General features: G+C 47.0%; 1 protein-coding gene and 1 long non-coding RNA gene across 2 annotated transcripts in view; both read left to right on the top strand.

Moving 5' to 3' along the window:
• Positions 1–12,084, top strand: part of atf6 (activating transcription factor 6) — a 105,098-nt gene that overhangs the window by 55,257 nt on the left and 37,757 nt on the right. The window contains exons 11-13 of the mRNA XM_029708220.1: positions 3,412–3,510; positions 6,829–6,931; positions 10,461–10,525. Coding sequence (XP_029564080.1) covers positions 3,412–3,510; positions 6,829–6,931; positions 10,461–10,525 — 267 coding nt within the window. The remainder of the gene's footprint in view (positions 1–3,411; positions 3,511–6,828; positions 6,932–10,460; positions 10,526–12,084) is intronic.
• Positions 450–1,863, top strand: LOC115158857 (uncharacterized). The gene is made up of 2 exons (XR_003868753.1): positions 450–1,199; positions 1,435–1,863. It is a non-coding gene; the product is annotated as an uncharacterized LOC115158857 (long non-coding RNA).

The raw sequence follows: 12,084 nt of genomic DNA, 5'->3' as shown, positions 1-12,084 counted from the left end.
CACACACACACACACACACACACGGCAGTGTACGTCAGTGTTGTCCTACGTCAGTGTTGTCCAGGTCAGGATATTCTGAGCACCCGCTCACTTAACCCGGAAGCCAGCTGCACCAATGAGTCTGAGGAAACACCGTTCAACTGACGACCGCAGTCAGCTTGCAGGCGCCCGGCCCGCCACAAGGAGTCGCTAGAGCGCGATGAGCCAAGTAAAGCCCCCCTGGTCAAACCCTCCCCTAACCCGGACGACGCTGGGCCAATTGTGTGCCGCCCTATAAGACTTCCGGTCACGGCCGGTAATGACACAGCCTGGGGATCGAACCCCAGGCTGTAGTGACGCCGCAACACTGTGATGCAGTGCCTTAGAGAAACGGTCTATCTCAGTTCCGTGGACCAGGGCCAGAACGTGGGACGTTGTTGGCTTGTCTCTGAGATGGTTGGTTACCTGACACTAATTTTGTATATTTGCTGATCCCATGTCTTAAAACAAAGTTTAAAAACGCTGTCTTCGAACAGATCAGACTCCATGTTCCACTGTAAGATGACCATGGTGGGACTGGACTGGAGAGGTAGAGGCTGGGTTGGGTTGACCTGGACTGGAGAGGTAGAGGTAGAGGCTGGGTTGGGTTGACCTGGACTGGAGAGGTAGAGACTGGGTTGGGTTGACCTGGACTGGACTGGAGAGGTAGAGGCTGGGTTGGGTTGACCTGGACTGGAGAGGTAGAGGCTGGGTTGGGTTGACCTGGACTGGAGAGGTAGAGGCTGGGTTGGGTTGACCTGGACTGGAGAGGTAGAGGCTGGGTTGGGTTGACCTGGACTGGAGAGGTAGAGACTGGGTTGGGTTGACCTGGACTGGACTGGAGAGGTAGAGGCTGGGTTGGGTTGACCTGGACTGGAGAGGTAGAGACTGGGTTGGGTTGACCTGGACTGGAGAGGTAGAGACTGGGTTGGGTTGACCTGGACTGGACTGGAGAGGTAGAGGCTGGGTTGGGTTGACCTGGACTGGAGAGGTAGAGGCTGGGTTGGGTTGACCTGGACTGGAGAGGTAGAGGCTGGGTTGGGTTGACCTGGACTGGACTGGAGAGGTAGAGGCTGGGTTGGGTTGACCTGGACTGGACTGGAGAGGTAGAGGCTGGGTTGGGTTGACCTGGACTGGACTGGAGAGGTAGAGGCTGGGTTGGGTTGACCTGGACTGGAGAGGTAGAGGCTGGGTTGGGTTGACCTGGACTGGACTGGAGAGGTAGAGGCTGGGTTGGGTTGACCTGGACTGGAGAGGTAGAGGCTGGGTTGGGTTGACCTGGACTGGACTGGAGAGGTAGAGGCTGGGTTGGGTTGACCTGGACTGGACTGGAGAGGTAGAGGCTGGGTTGGGTTGACCTGGACTGGACTGGAGAGGTAGAGGCTGGGTTGGGTTGACCTGGACTGGACTGGAGAGGTAGAGACTGGGTTGGGTTGACCTGGACTGGAGAGGTAGAGGTAGAGACTGGGTTGGGTTGACCTGGACTGGAGAGGCAGAGACTGGGTTGGGTTGACCTGGACTGGAGAGGTAGAGGCTGGGTTGGGTTGACCTGGACTGGAGAGGCAGAGACTGGGTTGGGTTGACCTGGACTGGAGAGGTAGAGACTGGGTTGGGTTGACCTGGACTGGACTGGAGAGGTAGAGGCTGGGTTGGGTTGACCTGGACTGGAGAGGTAGAGCCTGGGTTGGGTTGACCTGGACTGGAGAGGTAGAGGCTGGGTTGGGTTGACCTGGACTGGAGAGGTAGAGGCTGGGTTGGGTTGACCTGGACTGGAGAGGTAGAGGCTGGGTTGGGTTGACCTGGACTGGAGAGGTAGAGGTAGAGACTGGGTTGGGTTGAAAAAAATGTAAAACAGAAATACCTTATTTACATAAGTATTCAGATCCTTTGCTATGAGACTCTAAATTGATCTCAGGTGCATCCTGTTTCCATTGATCCTCCTTGAGATGTTTCTACAACTTGATTGGTGTCCACCTGTGGTAAATTCAATTGATTGGACATGATTTGGAAAGACACACTTGTCTGTATAAGGTCCCACAGTTGACAGCGTATGTCTAGGGCTGTTACGTGACTGTATTACTGCCACACCGGCGGTCACAAGCACGGATTGCAGTCACATTCCACGTGACCGTTTAGTCACTGTAGGCTTCTCCAAGCTCTGATGCTGCTGCTGGTCATTAGTAGCCTACCAAACTTGCTAATTGTCTGGTACTCAGCACTCTACTGTCCCTCTAATCACTCTGACGTCAATACAAATGTTTTTGAAAATCTAATCAAACACTGCATGAGCTCATGTTGCACAACATTTCTATAGTCTATGCAATTGCGTGAGAAAACAGAGTGATGGCCTCTATTAAAAAGAGGAGGATCCCATCAGCTTTGATAGGCTAGGCTTACTATATTTATTTCGGGCAGGTAGCCTAGTGGTTAGAGCGTTGGGCCAGTAACAAAAAGCTGCTAGAGCAAATCCCCGAGCTGACAAGGTAAAAACCCTCCCTCCCTCTATCCCTGCCTGACTGCCTGCCTCCCTCTCTCCCTCTATCCCTGCCTGCCTGCCTCCCTCCCTCCCTCCCTCTATCCCTGCCTCCCTCTATCCCTGCCTCCCTCCCTCTATCCCTGCCTCCCTCTATCCCTCCCTCCCTCTATTCCTGCCTCCCTCCCTCTATCCCTGCCTCCCTCCCAGCCTCTCTCCCTCCCTCCCGGTGTTATGTAAGTTTTCTTTATCTTGGTTGTGATATTCTGTGAGTGTTTAGTCTGGCCCCGTTCCATTTCCATTATTTAGGCTCAGCCCGCTCACCGTATTTCAACTCTGAGTCGTCGAGTTTGCACTTGCCCTCGTCTTTTCTCTGTGCCATAGCTCGGTGTCAGCAGAAGCTTATCCCAGAGTTCTGTTATTGGCAGCGTGATCCCCAATGTATCCGTGGTATTCCCCAGCCTGTGACAGACTGTGGACACGTTGTATTGAACAGATCAGCACTTCCTGGATTGTACGACTCATCATTTTAAAGTCTTCAGACCCGCCGCCAGCTCTGCACATGTCACTGTTTCACGGCCTAGTTTGGCATACTGTACATGCAGATATAATTTAACATGGGATTAATGGCCTTCATGTTGAAGAGTTGCGTGTCATTTGGTCTCTTAGCTACACTACTCTGTGGGTCGTCTCAGGGCTCTGCGTGGCCTTGGTAGGCAGCCATCTTGGTTCCAGTCACTACCTCAGTGGGGAATCTCTCACCTGTATCCAAGAATAGTTCGTTTTTTGCCGCCAAAGTAAAAGAAATCTTAACTTTTCTCTTTGTTCTTCCTCTCTGTCTGTGTCACTCTCCCTGTCTGTGTCTCTCTCCCTGTCTCTCTCTGTCTCCCTCCCTCCGTCCGTCCGTCTATCTGTCTTAGTTCGGAGGATAAGGCTCTGATGGTGGTGAAGAAGGATCCTCTGTTTTTCGGACCTCCTCCTCCGTGTCTGCCGCCTGTCAACAGGACCAAATGCCTCAGGTCAGTTCTACACCCTGTTTCACTCTGTTTAACAGGGTTAAACCCTGTTTCACTCTGCCCTAGGGTTACCCGCTGTTTCACTCTGCCCTAGGGTTACCCTCTGTTTCACTCTGCCCTAGGGTTACCCTCTGTTTCACTCTGCCCTAGGGTTACACTCTGTTTCACTCTGCCCTAGGGTTACACTCTGTTTCACTCTGCCCTAGGGTTACCCGCTGTTTCACTCTGCCCTAGGGTTACACTCTGTTTCACTCTGCCCTAGGGTTACACGCTGTTTCACTCTGCCCTAGGGTTACCCGCTGTTTCACTCTGCCCTAGGGTTACACTCTGTTTCACTCTGCCCTAGGGTTACCCGCTGCTTCACTCTGCCCTAGGGTTACCCGCTGTTTCATTCTGCCCTAGGGTTACCCGCTGCTTCACTCTGCCCTAGGGTTACCCGCTGTTTCATTCTGCCCTAGGGTTACACTCTGTTTCACTCTGCCCTAGGGTTACACTCTGCTTCACTCTGCCCTAGGGTTACCCGCTGTTTCATTCTGCCCTAGGGTTACACTCTGTTTCACTCTGCCCTAGGGTTACCCGCTGTTTCATTCTGCCCTAGGGTTACCCGCTGTTTCATTCTGCCCTAGGGTTACACTCTGCTTCACTCTGCCCTAGGGTTTCACTCTGCCCTAGGGTTACACTCTGCTTCACTCTGCCCTAGGGTTTCACTCTGCCCTAGGGTTACCCCCTGTTTCACTCTGCCCTAGGGTTACCCGCTGTTTCACTCTGCCCTAGGGTTACACTCTGTTTCACTCTGCCCTAGGGTTACCCGCTGTTTCACTCTGCCCTAGGGTTACACTCTGTTTCACTCTGCCCTAGGGTTACACGCTGTTTCACTCTGCCCTAGGGTTCCCGCTGTTTCACTCTGCCCTAGGGTTACACTCTGTTTCACTCTGCCCTAGGGTTACACTCTGTTTCACTCTGCCCTAGGGTTACACTCTGTTTCACTCTGCCCTAGGGTTACCCGCTGTTTCACTCTGCCCTAGGGTTAAACCCTGTTTCACTCTGCCCTAGGGTTACCCGCTGTTTCACTCTGCCCTAGGGTTAAACCCTGTTTCACTCTGCCCTAGGGTTACCCGCTGTTTCACTCTGCCCTAGGGTTACCCGCTGTTTCACTCTGCCCTAGGGTTACACTGTTTCACTCTGCCCTAGGGTTACCCGCTGTTTCACTCTGCCCTAGGGTTACCCGCCGTTTCACTCTGCCCTAGGGTTACCCGCTGTTTCACTCTGCCCTAGGGTTACCCGCTGTTTCACTCTGCCCTAGGGTTACACTCTGTTTCACTCTGCCCTAGGGTTACCAGCTGTTTCACTCTGCCCTAGGGTTACGCTGTTTCACTCTGCCCTAGGGTTACACTCTGTTTCACTCTGCCCTAGGGTTACCCGCTGTTTCACTCTGCCCTAGGGTTACACTCTGCCCTAGGGTTACCCGCTGTTTCACTCTGCCCTAGGGTTACACTCTGTTTCACTCTGCCCTAGGGTTACCCGCTGTTTCACTCTGCCCTAGGGTTACACTGTTTCACTCTGCCCTAGGGTTACCCGCTGTTTCACTCTGCCCTAGGGTTACACTGTTTCACTCTGCCCTAGGGTTACACTGTTTCACTCTGCCCTAGGGTTACCCGCTGTTTCACTCTGCTTTAGGGTTACCCGCTGTTTCACTCTGCCCTAGGGTTACACTGTTTCACTCTGCCCTAGGGTTAAACCCTGTTTCACTCTGCCCTAGGGTTACCCGCTGTTTCACTCTGCCCTAGGGTTACACTCTGTTTCACTCTGCCCTAGGGTTACCCGCTGTTTCACTCTGCCCTAGGGTTACCCGCTGTTTCACTCTGCCCTAGGGTTACACTCTGTTTCACTCTGCCCTAGGGTTACCCTCTGTTTCACTCTGCCCTAGGGTTACCCGCTGTTTCACTCTGCCCTAGGGTTACACTCTGCCCTAGGGTTACACCCTGTTTCACTCTGCCCTAGGGTTACACTCTGCTTCACTCTGCCCTAGGGTTACCCGCTGTTTCACTCTGCCCTAGGGTTTCACTCTGCCCTAGGGTTACCCTCTGTTTCATTCTGCCCTAGGGTTACCCGCTGCTTCACTCTGCCCTAGGGTTACACTCTGCTTCACTCTGCCCTAGGGTTACCCGCTGTTTCACTCTGCCCTAGGGTTACCCGCTGTTTCACTCTGCCCTAGGGTTACACTCTGTTTCACTCTGCCCTAGGGTTACCCGCTGCTTCACTCTGCCCTAGGGTTACCCGCTGTTTCACTCTGCCCTAGGGTTACACTCTGTTTCACTCTGCCCTAGGGTTACACTCTGCTTCACTCTGCCCTAGGGTTACACTCTGTTTCACTCTGCCCTAGGGTTACACTCTGTTTCACTCTGCCCTAGGGTTAAACCCTGTTTCACTCTGCCCTAGGGTTAAACCCTGCTTCACTCTGCCCTAGGGTTAAACCCTGCTTCACTCTGCCCTAGGGTTAAACCCTGCTTCACTCTGCCCTAGGGTTAAACCCTGCTTCACTCTGCCCTAGGGTTACACTCTGTTTCACTCTTTATTCTCTCCTGATTCCAACCAGGGTTTCCACAAAAAAAAAAGAAAACTTTGGGAAAGTTTCCAGATTTTTGCAACCCTACTTAGCCCCATCTCTAGTTCCTCCACATTAGGCCTTAAGACTATGTACGCCTTTAAATAACGACATCTAAACCACAACATTTAGTAAAGTGATGTCCATATCTGATTCAGGTGAATTAATATCTTTCCTGGGTCTTTTTCAATAGTTAGATGGAAACCATTTAAGGCTTAGTTTATGCACGCTCAGAACATATCGGTTCTGGAGGTTCAGCATATGGACTCCATATGGACTCTCTTCATCACTGCCGCAAATTGGCTCCCGTGCTTTATGGAACAATTAATCAGACGTAGTGTTTCTTTACATGTCATAAAGATATGCCTTCATCGTGAATCCATTTAGATGGGTTTTAAGTCTTGTCTTATTGTTGGCTTTAATTAGAGAGTTTTATAAATTCAAGTGTTGTAGTAGTAGTACTACTACTACTACTACTACTACTACTACTACTACTACTACTACTACTACTACTACTACTACCTCAAAGTGCTACAGTGGCTGAATTAAAATCAAATCTGAGATGTAGACAGAGTAAGGACACAACTTATAGGCTTTAGATGGAGAAACCTATCACAGTAAAGCAGATGGGGACAGCCAACCAGATCTCTTCGTCTACGGAGTGCACATGCATGTGGAAATGTCTAAATGACTTGACTCAGTGATTTGGTTGACAGGTTGAACCATGAGCTGCGAGGCTGGGTCCATCGACATGAGGTGGAGCGGACCAAGACCAGACGCATGAGCAACAGCCAACACCGAGCCAATAGGACTATCCCTGTACGCACAGTACTGTTGCATCTAGTAAAGCAGCACCCACCACACACACACACTGACACACGCGCGCACACACACACACACTCACACTCACACAGTACTGATGCATCTAGTAAAGCAGCACCCACCACACACACACTGACACACACGCGCACACACACACACACTCACACAGTACTGATGCATCTAGTAAAGCAGCACCCGTCACACACACACTAACACACTGACACACACACACTCACACTCACACATATAATAAAAGATTTTCAAACTGTACAATAATCGATCTGTGATCTTACGCCAGTTTAATACCGATCTGTGATGTTACGCCAGTTTAATACCGATCTGTGATGTTACGCCAGTTTAATACCGATCTGTTACGCCAGTTTAATACCAATCTGTTATGTTACGCCAGTTTAATACCGATCTGTTATGTTACGCCAGTTTAATACCGATCTGTGATGTTATGTTAGGTCAGTTTAATAACCCATCTGTGATGTCACGTCAGTTTAATAACCGATCTGTTGTGTTACGCCAGTTTAGTAACCGATCTGTTGTGTTACGCCAGTTCATGTTTTAAATTCTTAGGTCTTTTGGATCTCTTTTTACTATTTTTATCCTCTCCTCTACCCTGCCCCTCTCCCTCTCTTCCTCCCCTGTCCCTCTCCTCCTCCCCTTTCCTCCTCCCCTCTCCCTCTCTCTTCATGGGAATGAACCTAATCCAGCAATCTTGGGAAAGTAAACACAACTGTTAGAGGAAGGATTTTAGTAATCACTTTCCCCTCTGCTCTCTCTCTTCCTCTTTGTTTAGCAGAATGAACAAAGCCCTCATCTAAACAATCTGTCAGCTGATGACGGGTGTATGTGTCATCCCATGACAGTCCAATACTCAAGTTCCCACCCTCTCCAGTCCACACAGGCACTGTGTCAGAGAAGATGGAGATATAGTTTCCCAGGACCCCTATAGACTTCTTGGGTTCTTATGATTCCAACATGTTGAAGGATTCCGATACAGAACAGCACCACTCTACAACGTGTTTTTAGGAGTGGGCAGGTCCACTACTCAGTGTTTTGTTTATTGGACAGATGTAGAGGTGGAAAGATTGAGGACAGTTTGTTTGTTTATTGGACACGACATTAGTAGACGATCATGATTTAGTTTCAAGAAAGGATTTGTACTTGTGTTAATGTTCTGTAAAGCTGGGCGGTTAGCTAATTGAAGTAATATTGATAGTTTGTAATGTGAAGCTAGGAGGTTAGCTAATTGAAGTAATATTGATAGTTTGTAATATGAAGCTAGGAGGTTAGCTAATTGAAGTAATATTGATAGTTTGTAATATGAAGCTAGGAGGTTAGCTAATTGAAGTAATATTGATAGTTTGTAATGTGAAGCTAGGGGGTTAGCTAATTGAAGTAAAATTGATAGTTTGTAATGTGAAGCTAGGTGGTTAGCTAATTGAAGTAATATTGATAGTTTGTAAATGTGAAGCAGGTAAAGTGAACTGTTCAACAAAAACCTGTGGCTTAGTTAAGTCAGAATGACTGAGTTTCTACTGAAAGGAAACAGTTGAGTTGTTCAGCAATGAGCTGCACCTTCTGTTTTCCCTGTATTTACCATACACAGCCCCCTGAAACATGACACACCTCTGTTTTCCCTGTATTTACCATACACAGCCCCCTGAAACACCTCTGTTTTCCCTGTATTTACCATACACAGCCCCCTGAAACATGACACACCTCTGTTTTCCCTGTATTTACCATACACAGCCCCCTGAAACACCTCTGTTTTCCCTGTATTTACCATACACAGCCCCCTGAAACATGACACTCCTCTGTTTTCCCTGTATTTACCATACACAGCCCCCTGAAACACCTCTGTTTTCCCTGTATTTACCATACACAGCCCCCTGAAACACCATGACTACTTAGAAAGGCCTTAGCAGCCCAGTTGAATCGAAACAACATTAGCATTTTTGGTTTCATTTCTACTCATTCAAATAAATGAGCATACAGATATGTCTGTTTTTTAGTTTTGAGCCATTTGTTTGGGAGGTATTCACAGCTAGCTGTTTCCCTAAACCCTTGGTTTGAAGGTTTTAATGAGAACCATCCAGGAAGTCAAGCCCAGGATGGCCCAGCTATGCTCTCACAAGAAAAACACTTGAGTTATGCCTGGTGCGATGTCATTTGTCTGGTGGAAACTGTGTGGCTGGCATGGCCCCTGAGCTAGAGATGGTCAGTGACTTGGGCTGTGTTTACACAGGAAGCCCAATTCTGATCTTTTGCCCAATTATTGGCAAAAGATGTGATCTGGTTTGTCGAAAGACCAATTAGTGGCAAGAAAATCTGAATTGGGCTGCCTGTGTAAACACAGCCTTGGTGATGTGACGTCTTCCTGAAAAGGATAGTGTCACCCAGCTCTCTGCTGGAAAAAAGAGGCCAGAGAGCTTGTCATTGATTGTGTGGAATGAAAACACATACACACCTGGACATATACCATCATTTCCGGACTATTAAGCGCACCTGAATATAAGCCGCACCCACTGAATTTAACAAAAAAAGTATTATTTTGAACATAAATAAGCTGCACATGTCTATAAGCCTCAGGTGCCTACCGGTACTTTGAAACAAATTAACTTTACACAGGCTTTAACGAAACACGGCTTGTAACAAAAATAAATAGGCTTTAACGAAACACGGCTTGTAACAAAAATAAATAGGCTTTAACGAAACACGGCTTGTAACAATTTTTTTTAAATTTGCAGTAAGTTTTAGTTGTCTTTTTGCACTGAGTCAATTCCTCACGCTGCTGTTTCCAACGTCTTATCATCGACTCATTAAGACCAAGCTCCCGTGCAGCAGCTCTATTTCCTTTTCCAACAGCCAGATCAATCGCCTTCAACTTGAAAGCTGCATCATATGCATTTCTCCGTGTCTTTGCCATGAGGGTGACAAAATGACTACCGTAATCAGAATGATGGGAAGTTTGAGAGCGCTCGATTTAATCTAAACAGTAAACAAAAAAGTTGTTTGACCTTAACCCGTTCGGCAATTTCATTGATCTAATGAAAGCTTCATGCCGCCAAAAAACTGAGCACGTCACAATGTTTTTTTTTTATTATTTATTTTTTATTGAAAGCGGGAAAAATCCATATATTAGCCGCGTCATTGTTTAAGCCGCAAGGTTCAAAACATGGGGAAAAAGTTGCGGTTTATAGTCCGGAAATTACGGTACTGTACTAACATACTATACTGTACCAACATACTATACACACCTGGACATATACTGTACCAACATACTATACTGTACCAACATACTATACACACCTGGACATATACTGTACTTACATACTATACCAACATACTATACTGTACCAACATACTATACTGTACCAACATACACAGCCAACAAATGTATCACCAGTAGTTTTCACTTCTTCATTAACATGTTCTAACCACTAACTCTCTCTCTCTCTGTCTCATTCTCTCTCTCCTGTCTTTCTCTCTCCTCTGTCTCTTTCTCTCCATACAGAAAGAGGATAAGAAGGCTGAGGTGTCCCAGGTCCTAACAGTCCAGTACACTGACTCCACAGAGAAGTGAGTGGAGGAGTGTTTATATACAACATATATCTGATTTCTACATGCATGTCATGTTTACCTTATTCCAGTGTTCAGACCGTCAGTCTGCCTGGGAGTATCTATCTGATGTCTTTACTGCGTCAGTCTGCCTGGGAGTATCTATCTGATGTCTTTACTGCGTCAGTCTGCCTGGGAGTATCTATCTGATGTCTTTACTGCGTCAGTCTGCCTGGGAGTATCTATCTGATGTCTTTACTGCGTCAGTCTGCCTGGGAGTATCTATCTGATGTCTTTACTGCGTCAGTCTGCCTGGGAGTATCTATCTGATGTCTTTACTGCGTCAGTCTGCCTGGGAGTATCTATCTGATGTCTTTACTGCGTCAGTCTGCCTGGGAGTATCTATCTGATGTCTTTACTGCGTCAGTCTGCCTGGGAGTATCTATCTGATGTCTTTACTGCGTCAGTCTGCCTGGGAGTATCTATCTTATGTCTTTAATGCGTCAGTCTGCCTGGGAGTATCTATCTGATGTCTTTACTGCTGGCTTTTTGACTTACACTCTTAGATCTGCCTCACAAAGCTTTTCCCATTTGTAAATCCGATTTTATAAAACAGCTTTCAACTTTTCAGGACACCATACAACATTAACTTACATATTCGCTTGCAGTACAAGTTCTGTTTTTAGTATGAAATGGAAAAATTTAAATATTCTAAATATGACATTTTGTATTTGTGCCCCCAGAGGACTAATGTTTCTGTTTGCAATCATATTTTATTTTGGTACTACATTTTCCTCATGCTTTTGACTTTCCCACATTTGAAAATCAAGTTGATGGCCAACCAGACACTCTGGGGCATAGTAGCAGGCCCTGCCAAACCTTTAACCTTGACCCTGACTGTCTGTCATTAAAGTGGGATACAGACTGCAGAGAAGGACCACGTTTACATGCTCAGTTTTCCCGGATAGTAGCTCATATCCTGCTTTAAGTCTTATGCGGGATAAGCTGTTTACATGCACCTTTTGATTTCCCGCTCACAAGTATCACTGTTGCCATGAATAAACAGGATATTCTTAATTTAAGTTCATATGGGTTAAATGGAATAGTAACTGAAATATGGACACTGATTGTAGGCCCATAACCTCTCACATGTAATATAATATTAACTCATGCAGAATTATGCATTTCTTGCAGTACAATTATACAAAACAAATGTACATTTTGTCTTGGGAACAGGAGTGGAGAAATATAATTTCTTTCTTTCAGCATCTCTTGAGAAAACACAAATGTGCTGTGCATATAACTGGTATATTTGACACTATTATGCAAGCAGACAGTATTTCAACCACAAAATATGCACCCAAGACAAACTGAAGTCTTATCAGAAACATGTTTCATAGTTTTTTCAGCTTTTCATTTCCTTAAAACTGGTCAAACTGATGACATTTGGACATTTTGCTATGGGAACAATCTTTCCACTGTTTTGAAATGTATTGTATTTTCTCCCCGGCCCCTAAACGAAACAGACAACTTTGCCGGTGTAAACTAGATTACTAATGCATTCATTCTATCTATGTAAG

This window comes from Salmo trutta, chromosome 22 (assembly GCF_901001165.1).
Source record: "Salmo trutta chromosome 22, fSalTru1.1, whole genome shotgun sequence".
Taxonomy (NCBI): domain Eukaryota; kingdom Metazoa; phylum Chordata; class Actinopteri; order Salmoniformes; family Salmonidae; genus Salmo; species Salmo trutta.
Note: the sequence above shows the minus strand (reverse complement) of the source record. Positions and strands in the feature narration are given on the sequence as shown.